Below are 13,874 nucleotides of genomic sequence, written 5' to 3'. Positions count from 1 at the left end.
CAGGTTATTAAACAATAATGACACACCTCAGTTGGCATTTGCAAAGGAAAATTCTTTTCAATCTCTTCTCAAGGTATCATCACAATCATGTCAGTCGAGTGCCACATTTTCAGAACATTGTTTTTCAATGACGTGTCAATTCCATGAGCTCACCGTGTCTTTTGTGCTAGTCCAAGTGTCGCAAAAGCGAGCGAGGACCTTCATTGTTAAATTCAGAAAAAGTCGTCAGATGCTTCAGACAGCATAAAATGTGCCGGCTGGAGCAAAGTAGCCACAGAACACAAGCGAGCCAACCACTGCGCTTGACACGTTGGTGTGTTATGAAACCTGAAATTGTCTAATTTGACTTAATTGCTGTGAAGTTATTATTCAATCATTACAAATAATGTATCTTTGGTCATCTGATTCACCATGTGGGAATTTGGTTGAGTAGAGAACTGGGCGCCGGCCAAAAGGCGGGGACCTTGGTGATCCGATCCCTGTCGACAGTAGCTGGCTCACGAGACGTGGAATGTCACCTCGCTGGCTCCAGGAAGGAGCTTGAGCTCGTCTGCGAGACTATAAAGTCCCCAACTAATTGGAGATGCAGAGCCGGTTTCGGTCCAAACAAATTGTGTTGCCATCTTTGACGGTGGGGTGGACTCAATTAAGGTTGGGATCTTTGGTGAAAATAAAGATTTTAATTTTGTCAGAAGCGTGTTTGTGATGTCAGGGAAATATTTTATACACAAATGTCCATTTTTCAAAACAAAAGCCTGTTGCGATCATTGGTTTAAAGAGTTACTCTTGTGGTACAAATCTTTGAATTTTGTGAACACTAAGAAATTGCTTTCTTTGCTGAAGAAATTTAAGTTGTTTTGGTGCCCTTTATTTATTTAGAATATTTGTGTCATTTAATTTAGCCCTGTTGTTGTTAGACATCCTGGATTGGCTTGCAACCATTTCAGGGTGTACCCCGCCTACTACCCAAAGCAAGCTGGGATAGGCTCCTGCACCCCCGTGACCCTTGTGAGGAATAAGCGGTTATAAGGTGTTGGTATACATGCTGCATGGCTCTTTCAGGGTTTTTCCTGGCTCAAATTGAGGCAGATGGGGTATCATCCTGACTATGATGGGTGACTACCGATACCAGGTATCTTATTCTATGGTATCGGTAATCGTGGTGGTGACCAATACCTATTGGCCATTCTCCTAAAGCAATTTTATGTTCAGGGACTAGAAATTAGAAATTATATGAATACAAAATTGCCATAAATTCATGCAATTTTAAGGAAACATAATATTGGGATATATATGCCTTTCTTTAAAAACATCTGACATTTCTGTGGGGGGATTTTATTTATGCTCGAGTTGAGTATCGGTCAGGAAAATAGGTGGTATCGAATATCCCTAATCCTCACCATGCGCCATGATGTGCATGTATCCTGTAAATTAGCTGACTCGTTTAAATTTTTTACAGGCAACATATAATAATTTCATGTTTCAATAATACGAATAATAGTTCCAAAAGACTATGACTATTATCATATTAAAGCATTCATTCATTAAAACCGTTCTGCCATGACATTTACCGAGTGAGAAGTATCGGCAATTGTTTTTTTTGGGTTTTTTTCTCCCCAGAATTCAAAATACAAATTTCGTTGTATGATGTGGCGACATCTTACTCTTTGACTGCCAAAGACGTTTCATGATGATTAGTAAAATTCCAATGAATGGAATGCGATCTTTCATTTCGTAGCCACATTGTATATGTAGTAAAGACAAACAATATTCTTTTTGCCTTGAAAGATGAGTTAAAATGCTCAAAAGCGGCTGGCACTGTGGATTTTTTTGTTTTGTTTTTATAACGCCTGGCAGTCAAAGAGTTAAAGTACAGCCACATTGCTCAGGCTGCAGGTGGCCGCCTCTGAATTTTGTACACAGAAAAAACCCTGCTCTTGATACGGACGTTTGGTTTGAATTGCCAAATGCCTATACGGGGTATATGCCACGGAAGAGGCGGGACGTGATTTTGCACATCCGTTTGGTTCCAGTCCGAGTTGCAAACGCGCAACCGAGGGCCACAAAGTCGGACGCATTTTTGACGCAGCCCACACGTCTCAAACTGAACCGGAAACAAACTGAAGTGCAAAAAAACAGTCCCGCCTCTTCCGTGGCATATATCCCATTGTTTGTAATTGTATGTTCCTTCAATTAAAGAACAAAAACAAAGAGGCGCAACGAGCAAGTGCGGGCACACTTATTGCCCTACGCTCTGTGCCTGTGCATTGGAGTTCACCCAGGGCGTAATGGCAAAATTGCTCCCACCCACCCACACTGTAAAAAGTTTTACCCCTCTTAAAAAAAATGATTTCCAGATATCACATCTAAGATATTTAACTTCACAGAAACTAAATTGAGTGAATTATGACCTGATTATTTCATGTTGACGTAAACAATAATTCTTCACTTGAACCAACATTTTCTTAACATTTCAGTTCCTGAACCAAACTGATGAATTTACTTTTAACTGAATTAACATATTTGCTTTGACATCCCGCGTTTTATAAAGTACCACTGATTGTCAGTGAGCAACAGCAGGTACTTAGGGACCGTTTGGTGATCTAAACCTCCAATTCTAACCCGTAATGCTGAGTGTCAAGCAGGATGGGTTACATTTTCATAGTCGATCGGTATGATCCAGGCGGGGATTGAACCCACAATCTCCCAGTCACAGGGTAGACACTTGACCACTAGTCCACTGAGCTGGTTTAGTTTGATATACAGGACCGTGATAAAGTCCATTATTTTCTGTAATGCAATTAAGCAAACATGCCATACATTCTGGATTCATTACAAATCAACTGAAATATTGCGAGCCTTTTATTGTTTTAATATTATTATGATTTTTTTTTTTTTTTTTATTTGGTCTGAGGAAATATTCTAATATTTTGAGATAGGATATTTGAGTTTTCTTTCTTAAACTGTAACCCATAATCAGCAATATTAAAATAATAAAAAGCTTGCAATATTTCAGTTGATTTGTATTGAATCCAGAATGTATGGCATTTTTGCTTAATTAATTGCATTACAGAAAATAATGGCCTATCACAATATTCTAATTTTCTGAGACAGTCCTGTATATATACAAACACACTTGGTAACAGGCCTACACAATCTAAAGCTGTAATTAATCATTATCATATCAAAGACTGCTTTCTGAAATCAGTGTTGACCCTCAAACTACCAAATCCTAAACACTCACACAAAGGCCAACAATATAGCACAGCCTTAAATAGCTAAATATACAGTACAATGCCATTAAAAAAATAAAATAAAATAAAATACATTCACTCACACATACATACAAACATGGTCTCCCAGGTGGGGAGCAAACCCACGCCATATGCATCACAGGAAAGGGGCTGTAACCACTCCTCCACCCCAGCACCCGTGTATGATGCCATGGTGGTACTGATGTGCCGTCATTTTCAATGCATATGCGCAAGTCCATTTGACTCAAACTAAATATATAACCCAGAGGGCTTGAAGACAAGAAATTTAATTGGAAGGAACTCAAGTACTTTATTTTGTGTCCTTTGGACGTATTTTTAGTTCCATCGAAATCAAAATTAATGTCTGTCAATGCAAAATAAAGTTTTCACAATCAAATCAATGCATTTATCCTGTTTTGAATGGATATTCTTACTTTCAATGATGTGCTGTTTGCAACCACTTTTACAGTGCATGTACTACATAACAAGCTTCACATGAGAACAAAAGCGAGTTTTGATTCTTAACAGCTTGTATGAGCTTTTCTTTGTATGTATCGTGACGTAATTGTCTTAGTTATGGTTCAGTTACTGTCACATTTCGAATTAACCTGCTTAAAATTGCATTTTTTTTTTCATTTGTTTGTTTGTTTTTGTCTGTGTGGATGATCTTTTATTCAGGTTATGGTAATTCACAAAGTTGAAGAAAGAAAACTGAAATCTTCTTTTTTGAATTTGTTATGGGTTGTTTTGTTTGTGAGGCAATTATGCAATTAGAAGAAGATTAAAAAGGGGTTTGGCTAATGACTCTTTGACGTAGCGCTAGTGTGATTAGTATGATAGCTCCAGTCATTTGAGGTTAGAGGACAATAGTGAAGGTAATCACAGTGCACACCTTTGTTTAGCGTACATGGAAAATTCTTTTCAATTTTTTCTCATGGTGTCATCACAAACCTTGCAAGGCTTGAGTGGCACCATTTTCGCAACGTTTGTTATTATCTATAGGCCCACCGCCTATCCTGGTGTAGTGTGTCCTATTTTCTGTATAGTTTCCCCACTTTAAAGTTAAGATCAAGTGCAAATATCGAACAAAGAGGATCCTGCGCCTTACATGCGCATCAGCAACAAGACAAGGCTTTGAGCAAGACTCTTTGCGAGCAGGTAGCATGCAGGCTAATCCATTCAGCAGTCAGGATGTTTTGTTTTGGGTTTTTTTGTTTTTTTTGAGCCAGGAGTATTTTATTTACCACTCTTTTACTAGACCAAAGTGTGCAATAAGTTATAAACAACCCAAATTGAACCAATGGCTACTTTAAAACGCAAGATTCTCATTCAAGTCAGCCAAAAATGTAACTTTTATGTAGTTAGTATGAACAGCTTGTTGATTCTAATACGTTTTCAAATCATTGAATGTCAGGCTTTGTAAAATGCTTTGGATGCCGTATGGTGGAGATAAAACGCGATATAAGTTCTCCATTTACTATTTAGGTCAAATTTTGTTCTATTTGTTTTTTCCCCGACAATTAAAATTAAAATTCGGTTTGCTGACGTTGGCATGATTAGTGGATGGCTATTTTATCAGCAATTCTAGTTGTCTGCGTTTAAAATGGTACATTGTTGCTGCATCGTTGGCTGTTCGAACAAAGCCAAGGGGGAAAATGGTCGGCCTTTCTTCCGAATTCCGAAAATAATTAGGAACCAGGGCCTGGAGACAGAGGAGTGCGGACTCCGGAGGGAAGTCGTTACTTTGGGCTCGTGTGTGCAGCCATCACTTTGTGAGCGGTAAGCTTGTTTACCTTTATTTAATGCATGAGGATTAATAACGTTTCGACCGCCCATATATGGGCAAGTTGCTTATGTTTTGGATTCATGAGCAAGCAAGTTCGGTAGTACAAGCTGGCTAGCGGACGTTAGCCGAAAGCTAACATCGAACATTTTCACCCAAGTAGTGCCAGTGCAAAGTGTTTACTGCTGAAATTGGATTGATTAGTCTTGGGCTCTTAATGCCGATGACATGTTTTTTGGTGGCAAAATGTAAACTTGGAAAAAAAGAGACAGAAGGGGGTGATGCAAGAAAACAGACCCCCGGGGGTGATGCAAGAAAACAGACCCCCGGTAGCCTACACATCATGCTAAAGAACTTATTCACGGCCACCCTACTGCGGCAAAATAACCAGTCTTTCCATATTTTATTTGTTTATATATTTGTTTATTTTAACAGGTCGCCCTGCGCCCGTTTTTCTGTCCAATCATCCCGACTGGGCTCCAACATTAAAGTTGGGTCCCAAGTTACAACATCTATGTCTCAGCCCAGTCGGTGCCAAGATATGAACGTGCACAGGAGAGACAAGCAAAGAAAAGACGACTCGAAGTGGCAGAGTTTGTTGCAGTTATGCAGCCAGATGGCTCCAGTAACCTGTACCCTCAAGTACTGCTGACATCATTGACTCTGGTATGCCACTCAGAATTCATTACATGATATATTGTATGCATGAGTGAATGTATGTGTTTGTTTGTGTGTGTACACGCACCTTATATTTTAGAGACATTTGGAAGTGTTTGTAGAAATAAGTATTTGCCTGTAGCAATGTTCATACATTAAAAAATGCAACAAAATGTGTACATTTCTTTTACACTGACAAAAAAACTATACTACTGTACTATATTAAACCTTTTACTGGTACCGTATTTTTTTGTGATCTTTTTTTTATTTTTATTATTTCTTTAGTGATCTCATGCCACACCGACTTGATTGCCAATGACATGATGGAAACGAAGGCGAGCATCAAAGTATTGGAGGAGGACAACATGCGACTGTTTGTTTGGCGCTAATAAAGGCAGCGATTATACAAATTCTATTGTTGGGTTTGTTTACAAAGCTATACATAATACAAATGACAGGATTTGACTCAATGTGCAATATGGTCCCTCTTAAAGTAATGGCATAAATCTCTATTATTTCTAAAAGCACAAAAAATGAAGTGAATAATGATTAGATGTAGTAATTTCAGGGATAAAATTGAACTGTTAATTAATGTAGTTTATTTTAGCACAGGTGCCTACCATCCTGAGATGACGGTATGATGTAATGTTGATGGGGTACGCAATGACTTTCATTATGCTATGTACAGAGGAAAAAGTTGCTCTCTTTTAAATTTGTTTAATGTAAGACAAGTACCAGTACTGTGTTACAGTTTTCCCAATAATCCTTGTTTCACAAAACCACTGTCCTTTTGGCAGTCTAGATTGGCACACTTCAAGTGATATCATTTGATTTTACAATCTGCTGCAGCACAAAAAAACTACTTTATTCCGCATCTTTGAAGTACATGAGCAAGTGGTAGGTGACAGCGGCTGAGCAGGAACACTGGAAGTCCACTGCTGATCTAGTAAATGCTCTCCCGAGCAGTTCAGGTAAGGAGGGGATTTTGGGAAAAAAAACTCTGGCTTTTCCAGCTGGCCAAAACGAGCGATCTGGGTGGACTCGCTCAATCACACTTTGTCCACACCACAAAGTCGCAGAAGTCCGTCCAGTTAAACTCATCTGTGCCTGAATCTGAAAATATTACAAACATTGTAATGAAAATATGAAACATAGAATTAAATAAGAAACTACAAAAAGTAAAGCCATACATACCTGGTAATAATATTGGTGTTGTCGTGACAAGTGATGGGAATTGTTGCCATCCGGCACCAGACAGAAATTGGGTGTTGTGACAGCCTCCTTAACCGTGAGATCATAAGAAAAGCTGTCAGTATGCTCAGTAGTTACCATGAACACGTTTTATTGTACTGGAAACTGAAACTAAAAATACGTCCTCTGAGAGTGGTTAACCTTAACCATTTAGAGTAAGTTGATTAAGTAACATGTAACTAGTGAAAGGGTAGCATTAAATTTAATTAAGCCACGGGGAGGCTGTGCATAGTTACTTTTTATTCTTATACGCTCTGCCATATTTGCCTGTTATAAAATGATTAGAAAAACCACATCAGGTAAACCTAGCTGTGCATGTAAACACAATGATAACAGGAAGCCTGAGAACAAATCAACATTTTTGTGTGCAGAATTACCAACACCATGTGGTTTACTTACGTGCAACAGCAACAGTTTCTTCTGATGCGATGTTAAAGTTTACACTCTGTATCCACCCGCTTACAAAATAATTGTAAGCCTCCAGGGATTTGTTGGCGTGTTATGGAGCATGTTGTCAACACGAGGTAGTGAAAAATGTCCAGAGAAGTCACATTTGGCCAGGAAGCTTTCTCCGTCAAAAAAAAATCACCCTTGGTCAGGACGTAATTAGGATCAATCCCACCACACAGAGACACCTTCTGCCTGTATCGTTGTTTTTGATCTTCCGGTAAATCGTGAAAATACTGCGTAAATGACATCAGGTTGATAAGCTCTACCGTGTAACTCACGAGTGTATCTTGTGAACCGGCGGACACCCAAGATGGCGCCCGAAGAAAAAACTCCCATGATGCATTACGATGTGCAAGCGACCTATTGGCTCTTGAATGCTCTGAACCAATGTCAGGACAGCTTTTTCATGTTGAAGAAAAAAAATCGGGGGCCAAAAAACGGTATCGGAACACTAGTAATAGCCAGATTGATATTGCGCTTCACTCAAGGGAGTTCTCCGCAATATTCTCTGGAGTTTGTGAACTCACAAATACTGCGAGAATTCATCTTGTGAGAGCAAGGTTAGCTAACCGGAGCTGTGTCCATAATGTGGTCAGTGCTTGTCATCAAAAAATAAAGGTTGGGAAACATTTTGTCTTTGAAGAGGAATGAGTCAAATGCAATGATGATACCACAGTGTTTTATTGCATTATTTTTTCCCCCCCTGCTTTGTCAAATGTGTTTGTGACTGAATCAATAAATCAGAATGAACCCGAATCTGCTGTAATGAAGAGAAGACTTTATAAGAAACCAAAGAATACAGACACCACTAAACTTTGATCTTAGGAGAGCATACTCAAGGAGGTCTTGTAGATCGGTATAACGGTTGGATGGCGGCTCAGTGTTCACATTCATGATGTGCATCACTGGCACAAATGAATCTGTTGCTGGCACCGCAAGGTTCATTGTCCCAGAGACCATCTAGAAGAAAGAAAACAGTGTGACAACAATGAAAATCCTCTACTAACCAATATGGGTCATTTCCGCCATTATTAAGTCTCCAAATCAAGTGTCGTAAATGAAGAACAAGCTGCAATTTCCCCCCAAAGTTATGAGATATTTACCACTGAATTCAAGCTCAACGCATACGCCGGAATCATTGTCATTGTTGAAGGCAGTGAAATCAACTCTTGAGCCATCAGTCCAAAACAAGGTTTCAGCCTGGAAGTCAAAAGAACACATTTACATGAGACACACGCAAAAGGGAAATATGTTTGCAAAAGCATAATCTCGGGATGGGCAATGGAAATGATGGACCACCAAACTTTTCCTAACCAGACGTATGACTAAAGGCTATTTTAAATATGGACAATAAAATTAGAGTATGTGTCAGCCCGCGAATAGGGAAATTCTGTGTATAATTGATGCATGCAAATGTAAAGCATTGGAAAATTTGGGCAAAAAAATAAATCCACATAGAATTGTTAAAATAAAACACGAATAAACCTAAAATAACTTTCCATGGTAAAAACAAAACAAAACAAACAAACAAACAAAAAAAGAACAGAGGTTGGGTCCAAAACAAAAAATCCAAAACAGACCAATAAAAATAAAATAAACATTGAAAGCAAATGTGTTTTTTTCTTTGGGGGGTAAAAATCTAATAGTTGCCCATCCCCTGAAAAACTGATGTATGATCATTGAAGTCTATCTAACATGATTCATTTTGACTTCTTTTTTTTTTTATTATTATTTTTGTAATTTTATTTCCTTTCCTGTGAACAGCTGGTGCAGATAAATAAGTTCATGCTGTCGTGACAGGATGATTGCAACAAGTCTTGGCATCTTTTCAAACACTTAATTAATAGGTACTGCAGAGACTGGCTTTTATGTGACGGGATTTTCTCACACATATTTTTCTATGATGATGATGACAACGACAATGAAGATTATTATTATTATTGTAATTATTATTAAATTAGTGTTGTTGTTTTTTTATTTCAGACTTGTTTGCTTTCAATTGAAGTCACTAAAGTTTTTTACCTTCCCATTCAAATTAGCCTCTTGGTCTCAATTGGGTTTTTTGAATTCTTGTATTCTTGAATTCTGCTGTTGCTTTTATATGATTATGTTTAGGTATTGTGTTCTAGTCGGTCTGTCTAAGCACTTTGTAAGCACTTTGGGTTTTGAAAGGGTTTATAATTTTGTGGGAATGCTGAAGCATTCCCGCATGTTAGTGATTTTTAATGTCCACACTTTTTTGCCGCATAACAACTCCCACATAATGTTTCCAATTTACACTGTTCAAATTTCGAATAGCTTAAAAAATTCATGCCTCCTGCGGTATATATCTGATTCCACATTACTTACAGTACTTGCACAATTCAACATTTAATTTCAACTTTTCCCCATTCATTTTTCAATGGGACAGTCATTGAACTTTTTCTAAGTATCACTTTCCATGCCCACTTCCATATATATAAATTATCATCATTACCAGGTGTCTGATACTGCTCAGTGGCACAGTCAGTAAAGTCGGCATTGTCCAATAACCAGGAGGTTATGATTTCATAATTTATCTCTCAATTTGCTTGCAGCATTCCCACGCAATTTCTCCAGAATTTGCACTTAGTGTAGTTATTATTAGTAGTAGTAGTAGTAGTAGTAGTAGTATTGTTGGTGATATGGCTAAAAATTATGTCACAATTAGAGCTGTCAAATGATTGTTTTAATCAGATTAATTTCATTTGAGAATTTTGCTTAATCATGATTAATCGCTCAACATTTTTCGCCGGCCAATGAGCACCTGTTATGTATTAATACTTTCTAAATTGACTTTTACGAGGACTTCTTCCACATTTTTTGATCCACTGCACACTCGCTCATCCTCCTCTTTTTTTCTAATCAGTTAATTACTTGCATCATTTGAAATGGAATAAAAGACCCCTATATTTCGACATTAACAAGTATTCTGAACGTCACACGCAAACATTTATTAAATTCTTTACTTTAATGCATATAGTTATGTTTATTGCTCAAACACAACCTGCGCTACCTTTAACGTAACCATCCGCTGCCAAACTAAAGGATCATCTGCGGTCAAAATTAATAGTGCAATTAATCTGCATTCATACATGAATAATGCAATATTTTTTGTGATGAATCAATAAGTTAACACTTTCAACTTTGACAGCACTAATCATGATATAAGTCAAGAGCATTGAACCCACAACCTTCAGTTTGGGAGACAACCACTTTACCAGTGAGCCATACGACCACAACGTAGTGTAATGTCACATGTAGGGATGTGTCTCGATCATGCTTTTTGGGCACATTTATACATATACCCTTCTATATAGTCCTATATTATTTCCTTTTTTTTTTATGTACTAAATTTGACAATATACAAATTGAAATCAAATTGTGTATTGGTCCATCTCAGACTTATTTTCTTCCATGTAATAGTTTTTTTTTGCACTGAAAGTCTTGGGAGGTATTTAACAGAAAATTAGCAAATACATGCACTATGGCCATGACATTTAAGGCTAATTGAATATATATATATATATATATATAAATACTGCGATTGGCTGGCAACCAGTTTAGGGTGTACCCTGCCTACTGCCCGAAGACGGCTGGAATAGGCTCCAGCACCCCCCGCGACCCTTGTGAGGACTAACGGGTTAAGAAAATGGATGGATAATATAAAATAATACAAAACGGTTCTATTTAGCACAAGTTATTTGCCACATTTTGATTATTTTGTAGTTTTGTGATCTTTACAAGTTCAAAAAATGGATAAAAGCGATCTTTTTCGGTCACAAGTCAAAATGGCGGTCTCCGCTCATTGAAAAGAATTGAACTTTGGATCATTGTAATTTGATTTGTGAGGATGATTTGGATTTCAAAATGCGATGAAATGTCATTTGACTACTATAACAATCTGCCAATCAAAGACAAAGCAATACTTTACGCCTTTTCTTTTCAGCATGTGAAGGAAGTATTTGCATTACATTGCGGAAATATCAGAAATGCCCGGATGTTCGAAATTGTCAATTTGCACAAGACCAAAAGCATTTCCATGTATTACAACTGCCCAACAGATTTAAACCTACTTTAAACTTGTTAGCGGGCCGTAGGACATTTGATTGTTTTCCATGATTTGGACCTCAGTGTGATGCTGAGGAGCAGAGCCGAATAACACAATAATCGTGACAATATCTTATTACAAGAACAGCGCCTATTTCAAGATATTCACAACCAGGGCAGTTCTAAACACGGCACTTGATGAAAGGCCATCCCTCCTTCGCCCACTAGGAGGCAGTATTGTCACCATTGAACCTAAACGAGCCATCTCACTTTTCTCATTTAAAAGTTGGAAATTGAAAAACTGAAAACAAGCATTTATCTGATCTTCTACGATGTGTTTGTTTAACACAAGTCGGGAAACAAAATACCATACTATTTATTTTTCTTTTTTTGCCTGGATTTTAACAGGAAGACATTCTTCTTCTACTGTTACTTTTTCTTCTTCTATGCCCCCGTGACAGCAATAGAAGAGGACAGTCTTGAGGGAAACAAATAACGGTTATGAAAATTTAAAACTGCCCTGTTCAACAACTCACAAATTGAATATTTACAAATGGTAAGTCATGATAAATGCATACACAACATTAACAAACAAATGTGAAAATCGCGGACATATTTGAGGACCTCAAAAACACCTGTGAAAATCACAAATATGTTAGCGTGGATATTTTTGAGACGAATCTGAGACTTGAGATGTGTTTTACATTCAATGCCTCGTGGAGTCCAAGCCAAACATCGTCAGTGCTGTCAGCATCAGCTGCCCGAGCCAATTCGAGAATTACGGCGTATTCGAGAGCGCTGTGGACTGAAGCCAGGTTGCCACCAAGAATGTTGCAGACGCTCTGGAAGATGAAACAACATCTCAGGAATGAATTTACAAACTTCATTCTGATCCGTCCACAATACTTTTACGTTGAATGTTTTCAATACCTCTGCATCTATAAACTGCCTTCTACTGTCTTGGTAGATGAAACAGCGACAATCCACCTGAGTCCAGCCTTTTGGGCAGCAATTTTCTGCATGCAACACAAAAGTTTGAGAAAGAAAATGAGATCTGTCCATTAATTGTTTTCTTTTGAAATATTGAGACACAGTTACTAACTTTTCGCATGACTGGTAGGTTTAGACCACTGTGAAGAAGAAAAACATGTCAAAATCAGATGAAAGACAATAGACACAAATGAAGACAGCTATAAATCTAACACAATATGAAATATGCATTTGCTTAAGCCAGAAGGTGAGACTGACTACTTACAGCTCCAGTCAGCAAGATTACGCAAAGAAGGAGGACCGAAGAGCGAGGTGCAAATGCCATCTATGTGATGACAAAAAAAAAAAGACATCAATATTCAAATGAAAACCTCAAATACGGCACACAGGTGATTTTCACAAAGCAAGATTGTCAAAGAAGTGTATTGTTACCTCTACAGTTGCTTTCTGCTGAGAGCACAGCTGTTCCAATGATCATTCTTTTTATAAAAGCTTGTGGCACCATTGGAATGTCAACTGTTCTAATCATGTAATCATACTAATTAAAAAGCAAGTCTACAAGGTGAAGAGCGTTGTTTCGTTCAAAGGGCGGTGCCACAAGGAAATGTTCTCTTGTTAGTGTCATCCTAGACTTGAGTCCAATCAAATGAAGTTTGCTTTGACGACGGTAGCAAACCTACACCTACGCCACCACAGGAACATACATATCAGAGACAAAACTGAAACAAACAGCCACTGATGATCATGAGATCATCAAGTGGTTGTTTTATGAAAGTTCATCAAAGTGACAGGAAAAATTGCACACTACAGACAGCACAGGGCAATTATACACCATTGCTAATGACAAAAAGATTTGGGTGTAACTTTAATGATCATTTAATTAATGGCATGAAAGAGGTGCCAACATGACTATGAATTCTGTTGTCACTTTTTGTTTGTTTTCAGTTTTTTTTCTCTTGGTGGTGCAAAAAAAATTTAATTTAAATTGCTAGAATTTACTTGCCTGTCAGTAAATACATTTTCTTTACCTGTGAGGAGTATTTCCCACATCCACTGACGGAGCCAGACTTTCCAAAGTTTATGCCAAATAACTCGTTTCCTAAAAAAAGTCATTTCAATCGGAGTCTCTAAATGTTGAAATATATTTAAGTGCATATTAAGCACGCAGGAGATTTTTTGCACATAATGTACTGTTCAATAACAATGTACAAAAACACTCAAAGTCAGGGTTTAACATTAATTAAATTTCCATGCATTTGCTTAAAGGTGCATTGTGCTGTTTAAAAGGGTAATGTTAAAGCTTTTTCTACATATGCATGCTCCACCAGTGCCCATAAGAGAACAAAGAGCCCTGATTGTTTTACTCTGACTGCATCTATTAGCTTTTATCTTCCATTTATAGTAGAGTGTGCAGACCCATT

At 37.8% G+C, this 13,874-nt stretch overlaps 1 protein-coding gene across 3 annotated transcripts; it reads right to left on the bottom strand.

Moving 5' to 3' along the window:
- Positions 1-8,057: 8,057 nt before the first annotated feature.
- Positions 8,058-13,030, bottom strand: LOC144014114 (galactose-specific lectin nattectin-like). 3 transcript variants are annotated; one of them, XM_077513665.1, is made up of 8 exons: positions 12,886-13,026; positions 12,719-12,778; positions 12,566-12,593; positions 12,394-12,479; positions 12,168-12,305; positions 8,499-8,595; positions 8,231-8,355; positions 8,058-8,155 (listed from the first exon to the last, which is right to left on the bottom strand). In XM_077513665.1, exons 2-7 carry the CDS (start codon positions 12,776-12,778, stop codon positions 8,273-8,275), a joined length of 492 nt encoding a protein of 163 aa, XP_077369791.1. In that variant the 5' UTR covers positions 12,886-13,026; the 3' UTR covers positions 8,058-8,155; positions 8,231-8,272. The 3 variants fall into 3 exon arrangements, with proteins under 3 accessions (XP_077369791.1, XP_077369792.1, XP_077369790.1); XM_077513666.1 differs by having other exon boundaries at positions 8,058-8,152; XM_077513664.1 differs by having other exon boundaries at positions 8,058-8,355; positions 12,886-13,030.
- Positions 13,031-13,874: the final 844 nt, after the last annotated feature.

This window comes from Festucalex cinctus, chromosome 2, assembly GCF_051991245.1.
Source record: "Festucalex cinctus isolate MCC-2025b chromosome 2, RoL_Fcin_1.0, whole genome shotgun sequence".
Lineage (NCBI taxonomy): Eukaryota > Metazoa > Chordata > Actinopteri > Syngnathiformes > Syngnathidae > Festucalex > Festucalex cinctus.
This window is presented reverse-complemented; position numbering and strand designations above follow the sequence as displayed.

Excerpts from the sequence above, each read along its gene's own strand:
- LOC144014114 (XM_077513664.1), bottom strand. The coding sequence starts at position 12,778 with ATGGCATTTGCACCTCGCTCTTCGGTCCTCCTTCTTTGCGTAATCTTG. Across the intron at positions 12,480-12,565 it reads ACCTACCAGTCATGCGAAAA|AAAATTGCTGCCCAAAAGGC; the intron begins GTTAGTAACTGT and ends TGTTGCATGCAG. Across the intron at positions 12,306-12,393 it reads GGCAGTTTATAGATGCAGAG|AGCGTCTGCAACATTCTTGG; the intron begins GTATTGAAAACA and ends TTCATCTTCCAG.